Source organism: Mustela lutreola, chromosome 5, assembly GCF_030435805.1.
Source record: "Mustela lutreola isolate mMusLut2 chromosome 5, mMusLut2.pri, whole genome shotgun sequence".
NCBI classification, from domain to species: domain Eukaryota; kingdom Metazoa; phylum Chordata; class Mammalia; order Carnivora; family Mustelidae; genus Mustela; species Mustela lutreola.
This window is the reverse complement of record NC_081294.1, coordinates 60600827-60628629: the sequence shown is the minus strand read 5'-3', so window position 1 is coordinate 60628629 and position 27803 is coordinate 60600827. Positions and strand designations below refer to the sequence as shown.

Sequence of the window (27803 nt, the reverse complement as noted above, 5' to 3'; positions counted from 1 at the left end):
CTCTACCAGAGGCTTGTTGCAATTACAGCTAGTTACCATTAGTTATATATATTTCTTCAGTGCTTTTGTAAAACAAAGCAAAAAACTATAAAGTGGAAAAAAATTTCCAGGTAAAATACACTTAGAAAAGCATGGGCCTTTCTATATGTCATGTTCTCCCATAGTGCTTTAACTAAATATGTGTGTGTATGAGGTACAGTGAGAAGGGAGAGACCCCATGCCCAAGGGATTGAACCTAGTAAGAGATAAAGGAGAAAAATGATTTTTTCAGTGCAGTTGATGAGTATTACTGTCCAATAATAGAAAGATAAAAGATACTAAATATAAGACATGAACTTCTCAAATTTAAATTTTTTATTGTTTAATTCCTTTTGCTCTGTAGCTCAAAAATTAAGGTTTATCTATCAAAAAACACTATGCAAAAAAACACGGGACCAATTTTTTCCTGAAATCATGGTATATTCTGAATGGAAGTTTGTTTATTCGGAGGAAAAACAGAATATTTACTCTCCTTGTTTTGGAAAGCACTGACTTCGATCACACAAGAAACAACAAGCAGGCATTTCCTAACCTTTGGAAACTTAACCGCTAATTGAATAAATTAGGATTAGTGTTAGAAATAAAAATTGGAAAGTAAAGGCATTATTATTAAACCATCAAACATAACTTTTGTATTTAACGGAATGAAAAATAATATGAGAAAATAGTATTTCTCATAAACACCCTTTCCCTAAACCTCACCAATTTTAGACTGGCAACATTTGAAATAATAAATGTTACTATGGTTACAGAATTTTGTCCACAAAGTTTAAAGAACATGTAAATCCATACATCAAAATTACATTTAGAAATTTAAATATACATCAGTTTCATATCTATAAATTTGTTTTGAATCTCATCTTTATAATGATACTATATTTCCATTATAATTTTCCATTTTTCTATTTATTCTGAAACGTTCAGGGCGCTTGTTTAAGCAGCTGTTCAAGCACAGAACATTTTTTCCTTTAACAAAATAATTATTGCTGTAATAATCTGTAATTATGGTTTATAACTGCAATAATCCCAAAGAAATCAGTCATTACCATAGATCACAAGTTATCGTTAACTACTGTTAATGACCTATTTCTTAGGGATTATTGTTTTCGTAAACCATGACCATATCACCACAAATATGGAAGAGCAAGACAATATAATACAAATGAGATCATAATATAATAATAAACTTATTTTGTAACATTAAAAGCCATTAAGCATCTAAATTAAAGCACACATAACGAGAGCATATAATTTTCTTTGTTCAACACTAACTGAAGTGTTTAGTCTGCACAAAAGAAATTGAATACTGCTACATATGGTGGTATAAACTAGAGCCACATTAGGCACTTCTTGTAATCTAAAACAATCATTTTTAAGTAGAACACAGATATTTCTAAAAGGCAAATTCGTTCCCAATGACCAAAAAAAGAAAAACAAAATGTTAAAAATTTTCTATGTACTGGGCATTATTAGAGACCAAAATGTTATTAAAACCACATAGTGGGTGCCTGGGTGGCTCAGTTGGTAAAGCAACTGCTTTTGGTCATGATCCTGGAGTCCCGGGATGGAGTTCCACATTGGGCTCCCAGCTCAACGGGAGTCTGCTTCTCCCCCTGACCCTCTCCCCTCTTGTGCTCTCTCTCACTCTCCCTCAAATAAATAAATAAAATCTTTTTAAAAACCTACACAGTATATCCAACTATAAAAACTCCTTGAATTTATATTTAACCATGAATCAGGTCTGACTTAATTTTAATTTAGTATCAGTAAATTATTACATTGAAGTTAATTCCATTTTTGTATCTCATAACAGCTATACTCCTTTGTAGGAAAACAGATATTATTTTATAACTGAATCTTTTTACTTTTTACATTGCAATGTAATAGGTTGATATATATGAAGCTATGTGTAATGGATATGAAGTGCAATGAAACAAACACCTATTTAACCCCCAGTCCAACTCAAGATCCAAGGCTACCCCTCCTCTAACATAGCCCCTTACCTGCCACCCTAGAGGTAACCATGATGCTGTATTTGGTGTTTACTATTCTCTTGAAAAAAAAATTTTTTTTCATTTTATCACTTATGCATATACTCCTAAACAACGTATTTTTAGTCTCACTTGTTTTGGGGCTTTATTAAGTGTTTCATACCACATACAGTTTTCCTGAAAATTACATTACTCCACTAGCTATTGTATCTCTGACATTCATTGTAAGTATACCTCTACTTCATTTATTTTTATTGTTATAGAATACTGTATTGTATAACCACAGTATCATCTATTTATCCATTTTCATGTTTATGGGCATTTGAGCTGTTTTCACTTGTGCCTTTAGGAACAACTCGACTATGAACAATCAGTCCCACACCACTTGTGGAGAACAGATTTCCTAGAGGACATCCCTAAAACTGGAAGTGCTGGGCCAGCAGGGATTCAAATGTTCCACTTTGCAAAATAACATCAAATTGACTTCTAATCCATTTCTAATTGATTTACTTTATATTCCCACCACAAGAGTCTAAGAATTCCCTTTGATCTACATTCTCCTGTAAGATTTCTTATTTTTCCCACCTACTGGGAGTACAAATGGTATCTCATGTGCCTTAAGTATGGTTCTAAAAAATACTCAAGTGTACGGGTTCATTTATTATTATTTTTGTACTTTAGTTTTAGTTTAATTGCAAATTGGTAAGACTGTGGACTCTATGATGCTATGTGACTGAAATTTGTTGAGACTTGATTTATATGCAAATACTAGCTCAAAGTTCAAAAAATGACATGCAATTCACATATAACATTGTATTAGTTTCAAGTGTAAAATATAATGATTTGATATTTGTATATATTAGGAAATGATCACATTAAGTCGTTAACATTTGTCACCTCACATAGTCACAACTTTTTTTATGGTAAGGACATTTCAAGATTTATTACCTCAGCTACCTTTAAATATACAATACAGAACTCTTACTATAGTCACCATGCTGTACATTACATCCCCATGACTTAATTTATTTTGTAATTGGAAGCTTATACCTTTTGACCACTTTGCCCACCCCCACCCTCCTCTGGCAACCACCAATCTGTTCTCTGTATCTATGAATTCAGCTTTTTGTTATGTTTTACTTTCAGATTCTACATATAAATGAGATCATATGGTATTGTCTTTCTCTGACTTGTTTCACTTAGCTTAATGTCCTAAGGATCCATCTTTGCTGTCAGACAAGGCATGATTTCAGTTTTTTATGCCTGAATAATATTCCATTTCACAAACACACACACACACACACTTTCTTTCTCCATTCATTCATCAGTGTACATTTAGACTGCTCCCATGTCTTGGCTCTTGGTTATTGTAAATAAAGCTGCAATGAACGTGGGGGTGTAGATACCTTTTCAAATTAGTGTTTTTTATTTTCTCTGAACAAATACAGAGAGGTGCAATTGCTGGATATTATGGTAGCTCTATCTTTAATTTTATGAGGAACTTCCATGCTGTTTTCCATAGTGGCTATTCTAATTTACATTCCCACCAACAGTGAATGAGACTTCCCTTTTCTCTACATCTTTACCGGAAGTGCTTCCTCTTGTCTTTCAGATAAAAGTCATTCTTGAGAGGAATGAGGTACTTTAATTGCGGTTTTAATTTCCATTTCCCTGATGACTAGTGATGTGGAACACCTTTTGATGTACCTGATGTCACTGAGGTGTATGAGTTCCTTAAGTATTTTGGATATTAACCTTTCATCAGATATATATGTTTACAAATATTTTCTCCCACTGGGTAGGTTACCTTTTCATTTTGTTACTGAAACTTTTAATGAAGAACCTCAGCAAAGATCTATGAGTAGAAAAATTCTGGTTTTGTTCGTCTGAAAATGTCTTTTGCTCATCCTTATTCTTGAAAGATACTTTTGCTTACATATAATTATAGGATTGCTGTTATTTTGGCTCAATTTTTTATAAAATTATTATTCTACCATCCTCTGGCTTACATTTCTACTGTTGAGAAGTGAGCTTATCAGTCTATTTTATATTCCTCAAGCTGTTTTGGAGATGGGACTATACACTATGACTAACTCTTTTTTAATTGGTATATGTTGGGCTTGCTATATCAATAGATTCATGTCCTCCATTAATTCCAAAAAATTCTCAAATAGATTATCTTCAGTTATTGCCTCTGTTCCATCTCCTCTATTCTGCTTTCTGGGATTGATCTGATACCCTGACATTTCATCCCATCCTTTAACTTCCTTTTAAATAGTCTCACTTCCTTGTTTCTCGACATTCTTGAAAATTTCTTCAAACCTAACTGCCAATTTCCTAATTCTTTCCTTAGCTATGTCTGATTTACTGTTTAACACACCCATTAAATTCTAGATCACAAAATTTTTTCTTCAGTATTAAAAGTTTTACCTGAGTCTTCTTCAGTCTGCCTTGGTCATCTGTCATACTCCTGTTGGCTCATTTTTTATTCTATTTTTTATTTCTTTAAACATTTTCATACATAATTATTTTATGTTCCCATCCACTTCCAGTATCTTAAGTCCTTGGGAAGGTCTCAATCAAATAGGTAATTTATTGTTTCTGTTACTGCTCATTGAGGCTATATTGTTCATTATTTGTGTACTTGTTATTTTTAAAATTATGAACACTCATTTGATTGCTGTGAATCTGCAGTTTTCTCAAGGCCCTAAATTATGGTTACTATTCATCAGAGAAGGTTTTAATTTACTTTTTTTGCTGGAAGCCAAGGGGCTATAACATTTTGGGGCCACTTTATCCCCTTCAAGGGTCCAACTTAATATATGAATCTTAATCACCAATTAATCCCTGATACTGATAATTTGCCTTTGGATATAAGAATCTTAAATTCAGTACACACACAAAGCCTAAGGCCTTGTTACCAATTTAATCACTGATACTGACAATTTGCCTTTGAAAGCAATACTGCCTTTTGACCTTGCTTGCTGTTGACTAGGTCCACTCTGGTTCAAGTTCATTTTCTTGAGAGAAAAATAGATTGGGGAGGGATGCGGTGAACAAAAGGGGTGGAGAGTAGCAGAGAGGAGGTAAAGGAACCTCAAAGATTTCATGCACTTATTTCAAGCCCAGAAATGCATTAAGAAGTTTATCCAGAAGCTGGCTGTTTTGCATCTGAAAAGCCTTTCAGAGCAGCAAGCTGACAACAAAGAAGTGAAAGAACTACTAATTCTTTACTATTAAAAAGAAGGAAACATTATTTGGGGTATAAACCAAAAAGAAAAATGTGATTTTACAGGCAGCCAGCCATAACATAATCTGAGTCAATGAAGAAAACAAATCTGAAAAAATACTAAATGGGATGTCACTGAGTCATTAGACCAAAAAAAGCCCCAAAACCCAAAGAAAAACCCTTTTAAAAACACTACAACACAGGCTTACAGGGCAAGCACATAGCTACAAAAAGCTAACAGAAAAGACAAGGAGGGATGAAAACAGCATGTACTCTATTCATCAGTCTGCACTCTCTGCTACGATGCGTCTGCACCCAACATGCGCGAAGACACCAAATGTACTATTGAGCTGATTAGAAAGTAAAATAAATCCTCAAAGTCCTAAAATCTAGAGACATAAGCATGAGAACAGCTAGAGAACTGGAGTTTCTCCTTGATGGACAAAGGTCAAACCCAGGGCATGCCCAGTGTGAGGAGCCCAACAGAAGCTGAGACACAGATATACCCTTAGTGAAAAAAATGAACTGGGGTAGGAGGGGGGAGGGGGAATCTGCCCTTGGCAGAGAAAGACAACAGAAACTTGTCTGACTTAACTTTAACATTAGATGGAGAGGAGGAGAAAACCCTCAAGTCAGACCATATATGGTCTGTGGCCTTAATACAGACCACCAGTGTGATATGAAGAACCTTATTCTAAAGAAGTAGTTCACATGGTATTAAGTTGGTAGTCCTCCTCTACCTCATTTAGTTAATGGACTAAACATTCCAATTAAAGGACAGGATAGTCAGAGTAGGTTTTTAAAAAAGAAAGAACTATATACTGTCTAAGAGGGATGTACTTTAAATATCAATACACAGACAAACTGGAAGTAAAGGCATGGAGAAGGATTACCGTGTAAAGAGCATAAGAAGGCACTGACTTTGGTTAGTACCAGATAAGACTATTTCAAGATGAAAGATTTTAATTAATAAGAAAGACAAAACAATTATAGATCTCTATATGAAGCAAAAATCGACAATTAAAAGTAGCTAAGACAATTCCACAATTCTATTTGGAGATTATAACAGCTCTCTCTATAAATAATAGTAATAGACCAAAACAAAACACAAAATCAGCAAAGACAAAGAATACTTGGACGCTATTAATCATCTTGACTTATTTTCTGTGACTCCCAAATGGTAAAATACATATTCTTTTCAAGAGTATGTCATATGTTTACCAAAACATAACATATGTTAGGTCATAAAACAAGTCTCAGTAAATTTAAAAATTTGAAATCCTACAAGATAGTCTTTGACCAAGGTGGAATTAAGTTAGAAATCAGCAATAATAAGGTAACTAAGAAAACCCCAAATACTTGGAAATAAAAAGTATATACTTCAAATTCCATAAATTAATTCCATAATTATTCCACAAATAATTCCTTAAATTCCATATTAAAAAATATGGACTAGAAAGTATTTTTAACTAAGTGGTAATAAAAGTAGAACATCAAAATTCATGAGATGTAGCTCAAACAATGCTTAATAATGAAATTCATAACTTAAAATTTTTCTATTAGAAAAATACAAAAATTTAAAACTCAAAGATGTGAAATCTCTATCTAAAATTAGGGAGGGGAAAAGATGAAATAAAATCAATAGTATAGGGCAGAAAATAATAAAGCTACAATAACTTATGAAATAAAAAAATGAACAAACAAAAAAACAATAAAAATAAAAGTTGGTTCTTTAGAAAGATTCACAAAATTGATAAATATCTAATTGAGGTCAATCAGGGGAAAAGAAAAAAAAGGCAACAATTGTCAATATCAGAAATGAGGGGTTGGTGGGTAAAATGGGTGAATGGGGTCAAAAGTTTAAAACTGCCAGTTGAGGGCGCCTGGGTGGCTCAGTGGGTTAAGCCGCTGCCTTCAGCTCAGGTCATGATCTCAGGGTCCTGGAATCGAGTCCCACATCAGGCTCCCTGCTCAGCGGGGAGCCTGCTTCCCTCTCTCTCTCTCTCTCTGCCTGCCTCTCCATCTACTTGTGATTTCTCTCTGTCAAATAAATAAATAAAATCTTAAAAAAAAAATTTAAAAAAAAACAAAATTGCCAGTTGAAAACTAACATGGGAATGTAATATACAGCACAGTGACTACAGTTAATACTGTATTGCATATCTGCAAATTGCTAAGAGGGTAGATATTTAAAGTTCCCATCATAAGAAGAAAATAATTTTATAACTATGTATGATGATAGATAGTAACTAGATTTACTGTGGTGCCCATTTTGTAACATATACAAATATCAAATCATTATGTTGGCTACCTAAAACTAATAATGTTGTATTATCAAGTATGTTTCAGTTAAAAAAAAAAAGAAGAAAGGAACATCATTTCAGATCCTACAGACAGTAAAAGAATAATAACAGAATATTAGAAATAACTTTATTCCAATAAAAAGGAATTTAAAAATAGGACAAATTCCTTGAAAGATATAAATGACTAAATTTAAGTCCAGGAGAAACAGAAAATTTGAATAGTCTTATATCAATTGAAGAAATCGAACTTGTGATTTTAAACCCTCTAGGCCCACTTACTTTGCTGGTGAATTCTGTAAGACTCTTAAGAACAAAATAACACTCATATTCCACAAACTCTTTCAGAAGATAAAGAAAGAAGAGGAATTGTTTCCTGACTTATGTTATGAGGGTATTACCCTGTTACCAAAACCAGGCAAATGCATGGCAAGAAAACAAATATAGACAATATCCTTCATGAACATCAATATAAAATTAACAATTTTTTTTTGAAACATATCTAACCCTATATAAATGAACACTATATCATAACCAAGTAGGATTTACCCTGGGAACGTAAAACTGGTTTAACACACACACACAAAAATCAATCAATGTAATTCACTATATTAGTAAAAAGAGGGGGAAAAAAAGGTCATTTGAATAGGTAGATAAAAACATTAAAAAAAAATCAATACCCCATTCATTATAAATAGCCAGAGGAATAGAAGAGAACTTCCTCAAATTTATTATAAACATCCTTTAAAAAAACTTACAGGTAGCATCCTAATCAAGGGTGAAAGGCTCAATGCTTTATATGTACAAACAGAAACAAGGACAGACTACCCACTCTCACCACTTTATTCAACATTGTACTGGAGGTCCTACCAGTGGAATAAGGCAAGAAAAAGAAATAAAAGGCATGAAGACAAGACATAAAACTGTCTTTATTTGCAGATGACATGTCATATATAACAATCCAAAAGAATCCCCAAAAAGCTATTAAAATAAGTAAAATTTAGCAAAATCATAGGACACGAAGATAAAAATCAATCCTGGTTTTATATAGCAGAGAATAACTGTGAAATTTACAATAGCATCAAAAATATATAGTAGTAAATTCAGTGAAATGTTTCTAATACCTGTGCACTGAAAGCAATAAAACATTGCAAAGAAAATTAAGGGACAACTATATAAATGAAGCAATATACCATGCCCATGAACTGGATGACTCAATATTGTTAAGATTGCCCAAATAGATGCATAGATTGAGGCAATCCCAATCAAAATCCTAGTGAGATTTTTTTTTAAAGAAATTAACAAGCTGGTGCTAAAATTAATATAGAAACACAAAAGACCTAAAACAGACACAACCATTTTGAGAAAGAAGAATGAAATGGGAGTACTTAGATTACCTGATTTCAAGACTTACAAAGTTACAGTAACCAAGACAGTTTAACACTAACATAAGGGAGGACATACAGATCAATGGCACAGAATAGAGTCCAGTAATAACCTGAGCTGTTTATAATCAATTGATTTTGACAAAAGTGTTACAATAATTCAACAGGGAAAAAGTTGTTTCAGCAAACGAGGCTAGAACAACTATATATCTGTATGGGTTGGGAAGCAGACCTTACCATTAACTCACACTATGCATAAACATAAACCCTAAGTGGTTCCGACTTAAACATAATAGCTAAAAACTATTAGACTTCTAGAAGAAAACACCAAACATCATCTCTGTGACTTGGGTAGCGGATTTCTTAAATCCGAAAAGCACAAGCCAGAAAGAAAAAATTGAAAAGGTAGGTCATCAAAATTTAAAACTTCTGCTCTTTAAAAAATAGTTAAGATATACCACAGGCAGGGAGAAAATACTTGCAAACATATATATGAATGAGAGATTATATACAGAATTATAAAACACTCTTACAATTCCAATAAGAATATGTATAAAAGAACAAACAACCCAATTTTAAAACAGGCAAAAATGTGAACATTTCATAAAAGAAGATATAGGAATGGGCAAAAAGCACACCACCATTAATTATCTGGGAAATGCAAACTGTAACAATTAGATACTACTATTAGATATCCGGTAGAATGGCTAAAGTTAAGAAGACAGTATCAAATCATGATGGAGATGTGGAGCAAATGGAACTCTCATACATTGTCAATAAGAATGAAAAATGGAACACTTTGTAAAACAGTATAGCAGTACCCTGTAATATTAAACATACATTTCTAATATGACCCAGCAATTTGTCTTACATATTTAGCCATGAGAAATAAAAATTGAAGTAGATACAAAGACTTGTCTGCATATGTTCATAGCATTCTTATTCATAACAGCCCCAAAACTGAAAGTGGAACTCAAATGTCCATCACACAGTGACTAGATAGACAAAGTATAATAAAGTCATACTATGAAATACTATACAGCAATGAAAAGGAAATATTAATATACACAATATATTCGAATGTCAAAAACATTATGCTATGTAAAGTCAAACACAAAAGACTAGTTATTGTATGATTCCATTTATAAAGAAATCTAGAAGAGACAAATCACAGTGACAGAAGCCAGTGAATCCTGGGTCAAGAGACAGGGAAAGGGATCAAAGAGCATGAAAAAATTATTTGGAGTGAAGGAAGTGTTCTCTATCTTGAATGTGGTGATAGTTACATGGCTGTGAATATCTTCTAAATTCATCAAACTACACACTCAAAAAAAAAAAAAAAAAATATATATATATATATATATTTGCAACTCACTTGAGACAAGGAGCTTATTTTTCTAAAATACAAAGAGTTGTTTAAAAAAAAAAAATCAATGAGAAAAGGACCAACAACCCAATTTTTTAAAAAGAGCAAAGAAATAAATAAGTCATTACAGAAAGAGATGACTAAATAGCTCTTAAATAAATTTAAGCAATGCCTAACTGCACTGACATGGAAAGTTAAATTATACTGAGAAACCATTTTTCACCTACAGAATTGCTAGGCATTCAAGAGGTTGGTAAATTACCTTGTGAAGTCAAAAAGGAAACACTCCCATAGAGTTGATGAACAGGTAAACAAGACATAGTCCTTACCAAGAGTAATCTGGCAGTATCTGTAAGAGTTATAAATACATTTATCCTTTACCCAATAGTAGTTCTACCCTGGGAATTTATCTTATTTATATATATATTTGCAGACATGTAAAATGACATATGTATGTCGTTAATCTATGTGGAATTAATTTTAATAGCTGACGGTGACAACTCAAATGACTTTCAGTGTTGGACTGAATGGTTAAATAAATTATACAAAATGATACATATGAAATATCATGCATCTATAAAAAAAAATTCTCCATATACTGGCTTGAAAATAGCTATAAAATACATTATTAAATGTAAAAAAAAGAGCAGAAACAGAACATTAAGGGTGGTATGCCACATCCAAAGTAAATAAAGGGGGATAAGAATTTATAAATTCGGGGGCGCCTGGGTGGCTCAGTGGGTTAAAGCCTCTGCCTTCGGCTCAGGTCATGATCCCAGGGTCCTGGGATCGAGCCCCACATCGGGCTCTCTGCTTAGCAGAGAGCCTGCCTCCTCCTCTCTCTCTCTCTCTGCCTGCCTCTCTGCCTAGTTGTGATCTCTGTCAAATAAATAAATAAAATCTTTAAAAAAAAAAAAGAATTTATAAATTCGTAATTGTTTGTATATGCATACAGAAACTTTGAAAATTAGTAAGTGGCTACTTAGAGTGAAGAACAAGAGGACAGACAGGGAGTTGAAACAGATCATATTTTAATTTATTTTTTCTAGACGATGTGTTTATATTACCTCCTCAAAAAGATTAGGTGAATTAATTCAAATGAAGTTTGGTATGAAAAATAACTAAGAGAACAGACACATTAATATGATATGTAAAGACAGAGCACAAACTTGGGGACAACATGTACAATTCAAATAACTGAAGATTAGTGTCAAAAATACATAAAGAATTCAATCAGTAAGAGAAAAACTAACAACCCAAATGGTGAGGAGAAAAAGAACAAAAATCATGAATATATATATATATCACTGATAATGACACAAGAGTCAACAAACATAAGATAATACTAAACTTCATTAATAATTATAGGAATTACAAAAACTAAAATACCCATGAGGTATAGTATCTCAGCTAGTAAAAATTTAAGTCTAACATTATGAGCTGCTGGCAAAAATCTAAATGAGGGTGGGTGGAATATAAAGGAGTAAATCACTCTATAAACTGCTTTGGCATCACCTACTGAAACTAACTATGTAATAGGTACATATAACAATTTTTACAGCAGTACTCATTGTATCAGCAAAAAACAGGAAAAACACAGTATCTACAGACAAGAAAATGCATAAATAAATTTGGTATATTCAAACAGCAGAGAACAGTGGCAGTGCAAATGAAGGAACTATAGCCATAGCATCAACACACTCTCTCATAAATGCAACGTTGAGGGGAAAAAAAAATAAAGCAAGTTGTAGAGGAACACAGCTGTACAGAGTTCAGAAATTTGCAAACCATCCATTATTTTCAGAATATATAGATATATATACACACATTATATATATATATACACATATATATGCAGTAATACTATGAATAATAAAAGGCAGTAATACTATGAATAATAAAAGGCACCAATTGATAAACACAAAACTCAAGTCTGCAAGTATTTTCTGCTGGTAGGAAGGACAGATTTGGATAAAGAACAACAGGAATGGCAAAGATACTGATACTGACCTAGTCTGTGATGGTGCTGTTATTGCTAGTCATTATGTTTCAATATATAAATAACCTTTTGTATGTATTTAATATTTAATCATTTTCAAAACTCTACTGAAAGAAGAAATCAATCATGACAAGACTAAATGCTGCAAAAAATAACTGCTCCTCAATTTAATTTATAAATCATGAGATCTTAATAAGAGAAAACATTTGCAGTGGAGAAGGTTACCTACTTACTCCACTATCTAGCCCAGCAGCAGTTTTCCAATGTGACTCAAAAAATGAAAACAAAAACATAATAAAAGGCATTTTAAGAAGATATTAGTAAATGTAAAATCTTATAAACAATTGTTTAAAGTGTTTAGATAGGAAATCATTGAGAGTGTGACTATCATTCTTTACCATTCCCTTTCCGAAACGATGAAAGGAAGAAACGGAAAAGAAAAAAATTCTGCAACTATAATTAAAAGGCCTCCTATTAGAAATACATAGAGCCAATTCCATTCTCATATTCACTTAATTTTTTTTAAAGTGTGAAAAATCTATTTACTTAAATTTTATTCCCTGCTATGTTCCTGAAAGGGTTTGAAGGGACATATTCAATAAATAAATCCTCCTTCAATAAACACTTAAAGAAAAATAATAAGAAAATCAAGGAATTAAAATAGAATGATAAACCAAAGCCATGGTGAAAGCTAATACACAGATGCAAAATCATAATGAAGTCTTATACAATTTTTTATTGCATGAAATTGGGCTCTGAATTTATAGTAAACTATAGCAAAGAAGGAAACATGATTAGTTAAAAGACAGTTACAAGTTAGTGAACTCTACTCAAATACCATTATCAGCTTTTCTTGATGGTCATTCCAGAGGCACAGTTCCCATGTATCTTATAAAGGAAAACTAAAAATTGACCAACCATCAAGCAAACAAAACACAAAGAAGGTTAATAAAATTAATGGCTTATTAGAAGACGAGGATTTGGGGGAAATACATAAAAATAATCTGCAGCAAGATTATTGAAGTGACTAATGAAAAGCTACTTAAAATTCAACATAATACCATACATAGTCATATAAAATGTACTGACCTTCCTGAATTGCCTTGTCCACAGTTATTCCAGAAGGTGAATGCAGAAGCTTTTGGTAATTCTGAGCATTTTGGTCAAACAACTGTACAAGAAGAGTGCATGTCTTTTCATATTCACATCTGCTGACAGTGCACAACTGCTCCAGCTGCTGAAACACAGTAGCAGTATCATCCAGTGGATCATCTAAATTATCTCTGCAAATATAGAATAAGTTTGCAGACAATATTAGAATGTGATACGCTATTATTCACCACAAATAAACTTTATGTGAAATAAAAATTCTACCATGGATAAAGAAACAAAAAGACAAACAGATTGGAAGGTAAGAAATAAAATGTAAATTCTATATTTGAAGATGACATGATTCTATACACAAAAGTCCCAAAGAAACCACACACACACACACACACACACACACACACACGTTATTATTACCTCTTACAGACAGAAGAGTTTACCCAAGGTCCTAGCATACAGGGTCAATATATAAAATCCAACTGTATCACTAGCCATGAAATACTGGCCATGAACAATTGGAAATTGACACTTAAAAAACTGTACCTTCCAAAGGCACCAGAAAAAAACTAATTAATTAAATCTAATTAAACATATGTAAAATCTGAATGCTGAATACGACAGTAAGGAAAGAAATCACCAGTAAGGAAAAGAAACACCAAAGAGCTAATTAAATTAAAAGATAAAACTCAAAGACAGTCTCTTCAATAAATGGTGTAGGGAAAATTGGACAGCTATATGTAGAAGAATGAAACTTGACCATTCTCATACACCATACACAAAGATAAACTCGAAATGGACAAAAGACCTCAACGTGAGGCAGGAATCCATCAGAATCCTAGAGGAGAACATAGGCAGTAACCTCTTCGACATCGGCCACAGCAACTTCTTTCAAGATATGTCTCCAAAGGCAAAGGAAACAAAAGCGAAAATGAACTTCTGGGACTTCATGGAGATCAAAAGCTTCTGCACAGCAAAGGAAACTGTCAACAAAACAAAGAGGCAACCCACGGAATGGAAGAAGATATTTGCAAATGACATTACAGACAAAGGGCTAATACTCAAGATCTAGAAAGAACTCCTCAAACTCAACACAAACAAAACAGATAATCATGTCAAAAAATGGGCAGAAGATACAAACAGACACTTCTCCAATGGAGACATACAAATGGCTAACAGACACATGAAAAACTGTTCATCATCACTAGCCATCAGGGAGATTCAAATCAAAACAACATTGAGGTACCACCTTACACCAGTTAGAATGGCCAAAATTAAGAAGACAGTAAACAACATGTGTTGGAGAAGATGTGGAGAAAGGGGAACCCCCTTACACTGTTGGTGGGAATGCAAGTTGGTGCAGCCACTTTGGAAAACAGTGTGGAAATTCCTCAAAAAAATTAAAAATAGAGCTACACTATGATCCTGCAATTGCACTACTGGATATTTACCCCAAAGATACAGATGTAGTGAAAAGAAGGGCCATCTGTACCCCAATGTTCATAGCAGCAATGGCCACAGTCGCCAAACTGTGGAAAGAACCAAAATGCCCTTCAACGGATGAATGGATAAAGAAGATGTGGTCCATATATACTATGGAGTATTATGTCTCCATCAGAAAGGATGAATACCCAACTTTTATATCAACATGGATGGGACTGGAAGAGATTATCCTGAGTGAAGTAAGTCAAGCAGAGAGAGTCAATTATCATATGGTTTCGCTTATTTGTGGAGCATAAGGAATAGCACGGAGGACATGGGGAGATGGAGAGGAGAAGGGAGTTGGGGGAAACTGGAGGGGGAGATGAACCATGAGAGACTATGGACTCTGAAGAACTAGCTGAGGGTTTTGGAGGGGGTGGGGGTGGGAGGTTGGGTGAGCCTGGTGGTGGGTATTATAAGAGGGCATGTATTGCATGGAGCACTGGGTGTGGTGCATAAACAATGAATTCCTGGAACACTAAAAAAAAAACTTAAAAAAATAAATTAAATTTAAAAAAAAAAAAAAACCTGCTCACTGACTAAAGACTTGATCCTGCGGAGAAGGCAATTTTTCCCCAAAATTAATCTACAAATTTAAAATAATTCCAGTCAAAATTCCAGCAGGATTTTTTGGTGGAAACTGACAAGATGAATTTAAAATTTACACGCCAAGGGCGCCTGGGTGGCTCAGTGGGTTAAGCCGCTGCCTTCGGCTCAGGTCATGATCTTGGGGTCCTGGGATCGAGTCCCACATCGGGCTCCCTGCTCAGCGGGGAGCCTGCTTCCCTCTCTCTCTCTCTCTCTGCCTGCCTCTCCGTCTACTTGTGATTCCTCTCTGTCAAATAAATAAATAAAATCTTTAAAATTTACACGCAAAAGCAAAGGAAGTAAAAGAGCCAAAGTAATTGTGGGAAGGGAAAACCAAGGGAGAAGACTCATACACCTGATTTCAAAGCTACTAAGGCCACAGTATTCAAGACAAGGTACTGGTAGAAGGAGAAACACATAGATTAATGAAAATAGAGTCCAGAAAGCACATGTACGCGGTCAATTAATTTTTGAAAAGAGAATAAAGGCAATGTAATGGAGAGAAGACAGTCTTTGCTAGGATAATTGACCACCCATTAAAAACAAAAAAAGCAAAAGCAAAAACAAAACAAACCCAATGTCAAGCCTTACCTCATACCATATGCAAAAATTAACTCAAAATGGATCAGAGAAATAAATGTAAATTCTACAACTGTAAAACCTCTAGAAGAAAAAAATAATGGATAAACTCTAAAACTTCTGCTCTTCAAAAAAAACTGTCAGGGAAATGAAAAAGCAAGCTATGGACTGTAAGAGAATATTTACAAAATACATACAATAAAAAGACTTGTGACCAGACTATATAGACCTTCGAAATCTAAATAAACAACCCAATTCAAAAAGAGGGAGCAACAAATTTAACAGGCACCTTGCCAAACAATACAAATGGTAAATAAGCACGTAAAATGATGCTCAACATTACTGGTAGTTAAGGGAATGCAAATTATGTCAAAATGAGATACCACTACATACCTATTAGCATGACTAAAATTCTTAGAATTCTCAAAAACTGACCATATCAAGTACTGAAGAGAATAAAGAGCAATTGAATCTCATACATTGCTGGTAGGAATGCAAAATGATACAGCCCTTTGAAAACAGTTTGGCACTTTCTCTTAAAGTGAAACATATATACCATTCAACCCAGAAATCTCCCACCTAAGGTATTTACTTCTATACCTACTATCATACAGAAATCTGTTTAGGAATGTTTATAGCTATTTTACTCATAATTGACAAAAACAGAAACAACCCAAATGTCCATCAACAGGCAGATGGTTAAATAAACTGTGATACATCCATAAAATGAAATACTATTCAGCAATATATTTTAAGAATTCCTGACACAACATGGAGGAGTCTCACATGCATTATGCTAAGTGAAAGAAGCTGGACCACATACCATAGGATTTCATCTATACAACATTCTGGAAAGGCAAAAACTACAGGAAAACAACAAGTCAGTAATTGCCAGAGGCTGAGGGTGGGAAAAGGGATGATTACAAGGGACACAAAAGAATTTTCTGGGTTGATGGAACGATACTCTATCCTAACTGGAAGGTAGTTCTACAACTGTATATCCTTATGAGAACTCATAGACCTGTTCACTAAAAAGGGTGTTTTTACACTAGGCAAATTACACTTCAGATGTTTAAATTCCAAGATGCAAAAGATAAAAACACAACAGAAACATTTAGTTTTCAATACCTCACAACTATGGCAACAGATTCCAACCGAGAAGTGATAAAGGCCTTCGTGATTTCTGGTGCATAAGTGTCTAATAAGTGGGGTTCAGTTGATTTCACAAAAGGCACTGATGCTACCATCCTTTGCCACAGAGTTAATAAATAATGAACACTGTTGGGAGCAAATTCCCAATGCTACAAAGAAATAAAGCATATGTTATTTAAAATGACATATCTTCCTAGAATAAGAATTATAAAGACAAAATTATTAAAAAGATTTTTTTGACAAATTACTAAACACAGACTTTAAAATTAACTTTTATTCTAATTATTTAGCCAATGAACATTCAACATAGCAAATTTTATGAATGCAAAAAGGCATAAAAAAGAATCCAACAATCTCTCGTTCTTCTACCACCCAAGATGAGGACTATTAAAATGTCAGTTTACTTCCTTCTAATTTTCTTTCCATGATCACTTTCCAGAGTTGACATCATGTAGCAAATGTGGTTTTAAAACCTCCCCCCAAACTTATAAAAATCTTCCCCCCCAAAATCTGTAAAAAATGCTTTTATTTCTTCACAGTTTATTATAGCTTTTCAATTCATCCTTCAATTATTAGATATTCAGATAGTCCAGATCTAATTTTTTCTGTAAAATATGTTCCAGTGAACTTTTACTTAAAATCCTTGAGTAAGTATTTTTAGTATAGTAACAAATATTAAAAATCCCCACCAAATCTTACCAAGAAATTGTTTTTAAAATTATCTGTTTAATACCAATTATGTATTTTTATTTACCTGTAGGCTAGTAATGGTAAAGTTAGCAATCAATCTGATAACTTCTGGATATTCCTTCACCATAACTAATTCTCCCAGCTGATAATTTGTCTTTAAACGAGCCAGAAATCGGCAAAATTCATGATAATTACCTGGATCAGACAAACCCTAAATTGTAAGACAAAAAGAAAGACTTTTAAAAATACTTAAGAACAAACCAAGCTAATAACTTGTCAATAAAATTCCAAGAATATTTTATTAAGTTTTCCAGTTTTCATTGGTACTCTGTATCAACTGGGTAGATTATTAATGAAATAAAGCAAATGATTCCTGTTGAAATTCATGTTTTCATGAATGATTTATAAGAAATCCAAAGTAGAGGATGTGGTAGAAGCTCTGCACTGGGATGACTAAATTATATTTGGGAACCCACCGTATTACGCAAAAAATTTGCATGTGTACATACATGCGTGTGTGTGCGCCCAGGTGCACGCACACTGCAGCTTAAACAAAAGTTAACAGAAGACTTGAGAAATATTTATGATGAAAATTCAGAATGGGTTCTTGAAACCCTGGAAAAAAGTGATACCAGCTGAACTGAAGTTAAAATGGTATTTGTGCACACAAGCAGAAATTTCTTCGAATTCAACAAATATTTACTGAGTTCCTATAGACACTGTGCCCTCAAGCAACTTCTGGTCCCTAAGCAGAGTCATTCAAATAAATTAACGCAGAAAGGGCAGAAAGTTTAACAGAAGTACTACAAGACAGAGAGGTAATCTTGAGGAAAGAAAGGTTAAAAGGAAAGACCAAGAAAGAGGTCCCTAGTTGTCTATGAGAGCTCCTTGAGGACTAGGTACAAGTGTCATCGTTACAAAAGTTCAAACACTTTGTATTGCAGATGGCATGAAAGAGAATTCAAAAAGTGTCTGTTTAGTACTGAAAGTTTCTAAGAAATTTCATTCATATGAACACCATGAAAATATAAAATAGAGTCTAATTACAATAAGATACTTCATACTCATAGGTCTTCTAATATGTTTGTAACTCTAAAATAATATAATATTCAAACTAACTTTTACAGACATGAAACATGAACATGAGGATTTTGAAAAACCAATTAAAACAATTATTTTATATTAACATATTATTTTCCACATACTGATTGATGACAGTGACTTAAACTACTAAAAATTTTAAAGTACATTAGTAAAATGCCATTTATCAACAAAACATGTATATTTCATGACTGTGCTAACATTGGAAATATAAAAGCATAACACACAAAATACTAAAACACTCTTGAGAATAACCTACAAAATCAATTGCTCCTTATTAAGCAAGCACATTTTCTTTATATACAAATATTATATGTCCCCTCAAAAGTTAGTAATAAGAGACAGATAAATCCCCTTAAAGCATTTAACCTCTTAAAATCCGTACTTTCATTACATATATTTTAAACCATAAACAAAATAAAAAGTAAAACAAAAAGTTTTATCTAGGCAGCCAAATCACTAATTAAGAATGGCTTTGCAATTCTCTGGAATGAATATTGCTACTGAAGCTTTGCAAGGTAATGTATAGATTTTTTAAATCTACAAACTCTTATTTGTCCACAAGAGGGCAAAAAAACATTATCTCATAATTCAAAGCCACTTAATCCAATATTAACGTTCAGATTTATATTAAGTCTTATAGTTCAGAAGGTAGCTATGACTCTGAAGTAATAATGTGAGAAGTATAAGCAAAGAAATGCAGGACACAATGGTATAAAGCAGAAGCATCACAGGATATATACCTTCTATTCTTATTCATCTAAAAGAATGGAAAAAAGTGAAAAAGGAAGAACACAGAAGTCTGTCAGGAAAGCACCTATTTTTTTAAACTGCCCGTTTCTACTACAAATGAGATCTAAGGAATGTGGTTGTGATACTTCACGCTTCCTTCCAGAATCATAATCAAGTCACGAATTTGTTACACCTTTCAGCAGAAAAACTATATTTCTACATACTAATATTAATTAAATTACTTCATAAATACCTGAGGGTTTTCAAGTATCCTTTTTACTCCCTTAATTAAATTACCAAGGTACTTGGCACGTTCAGGACTGCTAAATAAGGACCTTCTTGTAGAAGCAAACTGAACTAAACATGAAAGTGCCTAAAAATAGGAACAACAAAATTCATTTCAATTTTAAAAGTAACTATGGCCACATGTAAGGAACACTGTCTTTATATTAAAAAGTATTTTTTAATTTTAATAATAGAAAAGTACTACAGAATCCAGAAATAATGAAAGCTACACACCATCAACCACCACCACCACCCATCACTCTTCAACCCCACCACTAAAATTTCTGTTCATCTGTATTCTCTTCTAATATATTTTCCTATGTTAAATATGCCAAAGCAACCTGGGCAGGCATATACTCCAAAGACTCCCAATTGCTTCTGCTGCCCAGCTCTGTTCATGAACCAATAAAACAGCTGTTCTACAGAAAATAAAAGATGGTTTTGTGGTAGACTATGTTTGAGAAATACTGTACACTATGTACGGTAGTATCCTGCAAGTGGGAAAACTTTGCTTTTGTGTAACTTGGTATAACTTCACTTAATCCACTATATCCCCAATTTATGTGGTGATAGTACATCTTATCCATACCATTCATTAAAAAGTTGAGGAGCAATTTGGAGAATGCTGCTAGGAATATTAGCTATTTTACAAAAATGGTCTAGTTATCTTCTAAAAGTTAATACTTTCCCAGACAATTTCACTACTTGGGGTTTTAATTCTACTACTGAAAACCACTGGAGTCTGTCTGATCATTAAGTGAGAGGCCCACAGTTGGCAGCTTTTCAGGCCAAACAGGCCCTCATAGGTTTTATTTTGGTCCACATGTTTGCCAACTTTATAAAAAAATTAGAATTGGCTGTTAAGATTTAAATATTTTAATGAAGAGATATTAAATAATGTCTGGCTCTCTTAGAAAAGGGGAGAACAGCGACAAGAATCAGAGTATGGCCTTTTAGATGTTCTCCAGTTTGCCGCCGTCCTTACTGTTTAAAAAAAAAAAAAAAAAATTCCTTAGGCAATTCTGATATACTGAAGGTTTGGGAACCACTGGTGTTTGGGGGCCAAAAACATCTGGGTTTGAGTCTCAGTTTCATTATTTAGTTTGCTACCCTAATAAATTTATCTTAGCCAGTCTGGGTCTGTTTCCTTGTCAACATAGTGAGGATAATATAATAATACTTACCTTGCAGGACCACTGTGAGGATGAAGGGAGATAAGCACTATATAATAGGGCAGGCCCAATAAATGTTAGTTACTTTCTCTTAAAGCAGTTGTTTTACACTTAATTTTTTAAGTGCCAGTAGCTTATGTTATTGCAAAACATAACTGTACATGAAAACATGGCTTTTAAATAACTAAAAACAAAATTATTCTGGTTAAAAGACAGAAGGTTGAGGGGCGCCTGGGTGGCTCAGTGGGTTAAGCCTCTGCCTTTGGCTCAGGTCATAATCTCAGGGTCCTGGGATCGAGCCCCTCATGGGGCTCTCTGCTCAGCAGGGAGCCTGCTTCCCTTCCTCTCTCTCTCTATGCCTGCCTCTCTGCCTACTTGTGATTTCCCTCTGTCAAATAAATAAAATCTTAAAAAAAGGTTTTAAAACCCTAGACTGAAGAACAGACATGTTTAAAAAAAAAAAAAAAAAAGAAGGGGAGAGAGTATTTTTGCAAATCTATTCTCCCCTTCTAGGCAATAACATATCTAAACAAACACACCACTGATCTGTACTTTAAAATCTGGAACATGTTTTTTCAGGAAATGGCAATATCAGAATCCTCCAACTTTACTTCTAGAAGCTTAGATATTAAACTGACAACTTTTCCTTTTTCTTTTTTCAGTCTTGCCTGGTCTCTGTTTTAGGTTCCACAAAGATGGGGTTCACATTCTCAAAGTTACTATAAAACCAAAGAGTTTTAAGATTTTTAAGCACACAAAATAATTTAATTCAAAAAATAAATGAACAAGTGGAGTGATGAACACAAAATTACATGAGCAGATCCCCTTTGTTTCTCATTCAGATACACTGATGTGGGCTGCCTGGCCAGCCTAGGGAAGGGAGGATTAAGGGAGAATTTGAGAGAGGGAAGAAAAAGGGAAAACAAACGAAGGTGTGGCCAATTACCAGACTGAGACCCGGAAGAAGGGGTGGGGACTGGGTAGAAAGGAAGGTACACTTAAAGGGTGACAAGCTTTCCTGGCTCTGGGAAAGAGCTAAACCAACAGCTAGAGGTCCTGGGTTCACCCATGAAAAGGAAACCTATGGTCAGAATCTGACAAATAGCTCAAGTAACATAAATCCCAGGGGATGTAAAAAAGCATTTCTTCTGAGAGGTGAACCCAATCAAGAATATAAGTCGGACTTTTTACACTAAAATACATACCACCCTTAGATAAAGATTGCAAGTACTTTTTAATGAAATAATGACTTTTACTTACCAACTGAGACAGTAGTGGTGGAAGTGAATGATACAAATTGAAGAAAAGATCCAATGTTTCTGGTTCCAGGAAAACTGGAAAAAAAAATTTTTTTCTAATACCATCACTTCCATTCAGTTATTTTAATGTGAACAGTAAGACATCAGCACACAAACAAGAACTCGAAGACCTCTGCATGTGGCCACTCTTATCAGTTAGGCTTAATTCCTTTTTAATTCCTAGCTATTGTCCTTTGAAAGATGAAAGAATACAGAGATAGAAACTAATTAGCTAAAATGTTCCTTATTTCTATGTAGCATCTACAGTTCTTACTGGGAGAATCTCCTTACCATTTTCATCTGTATTACAGTCATATAAACATTTAAGCCAAACAGTATCAAAAAGTAAACACTAGGGCGCCTGGGTGGCTCAGTGGGTTAAGCCGCTGCCTTTGGCTCAGGTCATGATCTCAGTATCCTGGGATCGAGTCCCGCATCGGGATCTCTGCTCAGCAGGGAGCCTGCTTCCCTCTCTCTCTGCCTGCCTATCTGTCTACTGTGAACTCTCTCTGTCAAATAAATAAATAAAATCTTAAAAAAAAAAAAAAAAGTAAACACTAATAAAGTGTATCTTAAAAAACAGCTATACCCTACCCCATTCCAACTACCTTTCAACTCTTAATCTACACTTACATCCGTATTTCCAAATAACATGCTATATGACTATTTCTTTGTTTTACCTTAAACATCAAATGAATTTGTTATAAGCTATGAGGCTGGAGCTTCTACCACAACCTGACCTCTTTCAAAATCTATCCGCTATTTTAACAATTTGTGATTAAGTCAATTCTAAGTGCTTACCTTTATTATGGCTGTGTAAGTAATGTTAACAGCTGAGCCAAGGAGTACACTATGATCTTATTTCTAACACTCTCTGGATTTAATCATAGCATCTTTTCTGTGCTTAGTTGTATATCTGTCATGAAGACTTTCCAAATATTCTGACAGATTTGTAAAATGTTCTTCATACCATTTTCCACGTGATCAGTAGCATCAAATAGCCTATAATTTCCGCTTCTCTCCCCTTACCTCATCTCCTAGAGCCTTCAACTTGTTTAAATTTGTTATATAATTATCTTCTTTCTATGTCTGTTCATTGTCATCTTGTTTTGAAACTCCCTTTTCACAAACCCCTCATCTTCCATAGTTTTTTTGTCAAATAACTTTCTGAGAGTAAGCACATAAGGGATAAATTCCAAGAGGATGGGCATGTCTGAAAATGTCTTAATTCTACCTTATGCTTGAAAATTTCAGTCTAGTTTGAAAATTATTTCCCTTCAGAAGTTTAGGGATACTACTCCATTGTCTTCTGGCTTCCAGTGCTGATGCTGAGAAGTCTAATGCTGTTCTTGACCCCAGTCCTTTGTAGGTGACTTCTCCTTTCTGGTAGATTTCAGGATCTTCCTTTTATCACTATTACTCTGAAATGATTATGATTATGAAGTTTAGTGTTTCTTTTATTCATTCATTACTATATGCCCTTCATGGGATCTTTCAACCTGAAATTTTAAGTTTCAGTGTCAAGAACTTTTTTTGGGTGTTATTTGTTTGCAAATTTTCTTCTTCTCTTCTTCTTCTTCTTTTTTTTTTTTTCTATTCTCTTTCTTAAACTCCTAGTAGTCAGATGCCAGCTCTCCTAATTTTATGCTCTGATATTCTTGTAGATTTTTCTCCTATCAAATCTCTCCTTGCTTTTTTGTTCTACTTTCTGGGCTATTTCCCTAACTTTATCTTCCAACCTTTTATTAAGTGTTTTATTTAAGCAACTGTCTTTTATATTTGGAACATTCTCTGAACTTTCCTTTATAAAACAGTATCTTATTCTGGAAGAACTGTATGGCTCAGCTGGTTAAGTGTCTGACACTTGATTTTGGCTCAGATCATGATCTCAGGCTCATGAGATCAAGCCCCACATTGGGGCTCCATGCTCAGTGGGGAGTCTGCTTGAGATTTTCTCTTCTCCTTCTTTATCCCTCCCCACAATGCATTCTCTCTTTCTTTCTCTCAAATTAATAAATAAAACTAAAAAAATATTAATCTTGTTTCAAGGATGTGTTACCTTTTTTTTTTTAATTTCCCTGGGGATATTAGTATACTTTTTTGAAGTTTACTTCTACTCTTTACTTTGTTTCTACTAAGCTCTCCCTTTATAAAAAAGCTTCTTGAGATAATTACAGATGCATATGCAGTTGCAAGAAATAATGGAGACCCCATGCACCCATTACTTAGTTTCTTCCAATGGTAAATTCTTGCAAAACTACAGCAGAATATCACAATCAGGAAACCACACTGATACAATCCATCAATCTTATTCATTTTTCCCATTTTTACATGCACTCATGTGTACATACAGGTGTGTGTCTGTATTTATGCGTAGTATGTGCAATTTTTATTGCATTTGTTGGTTCATGTATTCATCATGATACTAAGAATACTACATCCTTTTTAATTGTTTTAATCTCTGCTTTCCATATTAGTTTTCACAAAATTGTGGTGTTCCCCTCCTATATCTGTTATCCTAAATACCCAGTTTAATTTCTTGAGGACAAAAAGGTCTAGTCTTGGGAAGTAAGGGGAAAAGGCATACAGGGAAGAGAAATGAAAAGTTGGTAGTTACACAGGTGGGAGAGAAGATCCTGGGGACTTTGAGCAGAATACAGACTTTTTTACCAAGCCCTAGTCCTCACCTCACCTCTGACTGTAGGAATACCCAGTGCCATCACCTTTCTGAAATGTGTGAGAGCAAATGAGCTTGCTTTTTTTCTTGGTATCCTTCTCTATAAGGAAGTAAGCTGCAATTCTGCTCTGCTAAGTCCGTTATTCTAATTCATTCTCCTTCTAACTTTGAAAAATACAGTTTCTCTGTGTTATATCCTCTCTCACTCTATTCATCTAAAACTTTCAAAACAGAACTCTTCATTTTCACTCCCAAATCTGTTTTTCCCCTAACTCTAGAGCTAGCTTTCCTATTTTCCAACATTAAAATATGGAAGCTCCCATGATATGAAGTAAGGAAAGCAGATTTCAATACAGGGTATCAGCAGCTACCCTTTGTTACAAATCTTTTTGAATTTTTTTATTGCCTAACAAAAACTAGAGAGAACTGCACATTTGGCAACTATATTGTTTAATTCTGCGCCTTTGACTCTGACCATCCCTCACACTAAGCTTTCTTCTTACTTGTTCTCCAGGTTGTTGGAATCTGCACTGTGCAAAGATCATCTGCAGATTCATCTGCTGAACTGCCAATGAAGTCAAAGCTAAGGCAGTTGAGGACCAGTTTCAAGACCTGCATTACTAGAGTTTGTTGACCTTCATCCTGAAGATTTAAGGGTTTGGCCAACACCTGAAAAAAGGTGAAAGTCAAGTAAAACTTCATGAAATACATCAATAAACAAATTGTCGCTTCACTAAATCACTTTTCAATGCCAAATTAGAATTAGGAAGAAAAGTCTGCAAAGTTATGTTGTTGTGTATGTCAGAAAAAGTTGTAAAATCACTATCAACAAAAATCTACAATAGACTATTTTCAAAATTTTATTTTCTAAAATGAGAATAAGACCTTTGACACCTAACTGCAAACTGTAGGCTACCTTCTAAAGTTATAAAAAGAACTTTAGGACAAATACTGTACTCAGCAAGAATGTATAGATTTGGGGGATCTATTTTAGACCAAAGGCTGCTTAGAACAAGCCAGAAATATAATATTCTTCAAGTGGGGAACTTTAGTATAAATGATCATATTCAGTTAACAAAGGTCAGAGCTGCATGAGTCTAAGATTGTTCTGGAGAACAATCCTTACCACACCCTACCTCCCCCCAACAAAAGGTCTATTCTGACACAATCAGAATAGATTATCTCCTAAAGACACATTGCGAAATACCTGTGGAAGAAGTGATAACTAAATTTGGGATTCTGCTTCAAGAATAACACGAAGACAAAGAGTTGTTTGAAAAGTACAGAGAAGAGAAGAGACTGGTCTGGAGTTGTTACTGCTTAACTGGTTAATGGGTCCAAGGGAGCTCATTATACTCTTCAACCTTCTTTTGCATATGCTAAAAATTTTCATACAAATGGAAAATTTAAAAAATAATAGAGGGTCTTTCAGATTGGCCTACTGCAGCATCCTGTTACTAACTATCTAGAGAACTGAAATAATTAGAAACAGGTACTTCCTGGAACATACTTTAGGAAATGCTATATTAGGCCAATTTAAAAGCTTAAACCACATGACGGAATCCCTATATTACAAGCAAACACAATATAATTATTAATTGTACTATCCCTAATATCCCACAGGGCACCAAGTAGCAAATGGGAAAATATAATTTCCCAAACAAATTATTAAAGTCAACTGTCTTGGCTTACCTATGAATACTGACAATTGATGAATTAGGAAAACTTACTGCCATTTCATTGTTCATCTGCATCCCATTAAAATACAGAAAACAAAAATAAAGAAACTAAGTCTCAATTAGCTTCTGTAATAAATAATCCATAGCAGTAGTAGGAAGACAGTGAAACTACCTAAACATAAGTTACTGAATTCCCTTTAGATTTTGTTTTATTATATTTCTGGTAAATAAAAGTGAATTTTTTGGAAACTCTTACAGACTTGTGGAAAACTACTGTACCTAAATTAAGATTGCTCACAGTAAATCTTGAAAAGGCAGAATGAGGGTTGGGGAAGGGGTATTCAATTGAAGTTCTTCTGAAACTTAAAATTTCCTAAATACTCTAAGTAGGGTATTGAATTATTTAAAAACTTACCTCTTTTAGAAGAGAGCATGCTAGCATTAAAATGTCTTTGAGAGAAGTATCACGAAATGAGGTAGCTATTTTCCTGTGTTTTGCTGAAGGTCTAGAATAATCAACCTAAAAAGATCAAGATAAATCTATTTAACCAGACTTAGCAAATAGCAAAGCAAAAATTTACTAACAAAAGGAATGGAAATAATGATTAAAGAAGCATCAAGTACAGAGTTAAGAGAGCTTTTAAAAATCTATGGGCTAAGTGCCCTGCATAATGTCACTCACAGAGTTAATGGCAGACCCACCATCGGCAAAACCCAAGTTTCTGGACTGTTTCAATTCATTGCTCTTTCTAACCATACCAATCCCAAAATTAGAAGCCAGAACTGATCACACTTTCAGAGGTAATATGAACACAGATTATAAAATAACAGATGGATCCTAAGACTATCAACTCCTGTACCATGTACCATTTCATATTAGGTAAGCAACAATTTCTCTGTTCCTCAGCTCAGATTGCTCCTGTAAAACAAGAATCCCTAAAATAATCTTCAAAAT

The 27803-nt window shown here is 34.0% G+C and overlaps 1 protein-coding gene across 7 annotated transcripts in view; it reads right to left on the bottom strand.

Moving 5' to 3' along the window:
• Positions 1 to 27803, bottom strand: part of RANBP17 (RAN binding protein 17) — a 315477-nt gene that overhangs the window by 258596 nt on the left and 29078 nt on the right. For 6 of the 7 annotated variants that reach the window (XR_009353860.1, XM_059174293.1, XM_059174288.1 and 3 more), the window contains 7 exons: positions 27264 to 27368; positions 25673 to 25838; positions 22455 to 22528; positions 19991 to 20110; positions 17969 to 18115; positions 17191 to 17363; positions 13399 to 13592 (listed from right to left, as the gene is read on the bottom strand). Coding sequence is in view for 6 of the 7 variants with exons in the window: in XM_059174293.1 (XP_059030276.1) it covers positions 13399 to 13592; positions 17191 to 17363; positions 17969 to 18115; positions 19991 to 20110; positions 22455 to 22528; positions 25673 to 25838; positions 27264 to 27368 (979 nt within the window). In the remaining variant the exon portion in view is untranslated. The remainder of the gene's footprint in view (positions 1 to 13398; positions 13593 to 17190; positions 17364 to 17968; positions 18116 to 19990; positions 20111 to 22454; positions 22529 to 25672; positions 25839 to 27263; positions 27369 to 27803) is intronic. The other variant, XM_059174291.1, reaches the window with a different exon arrangement.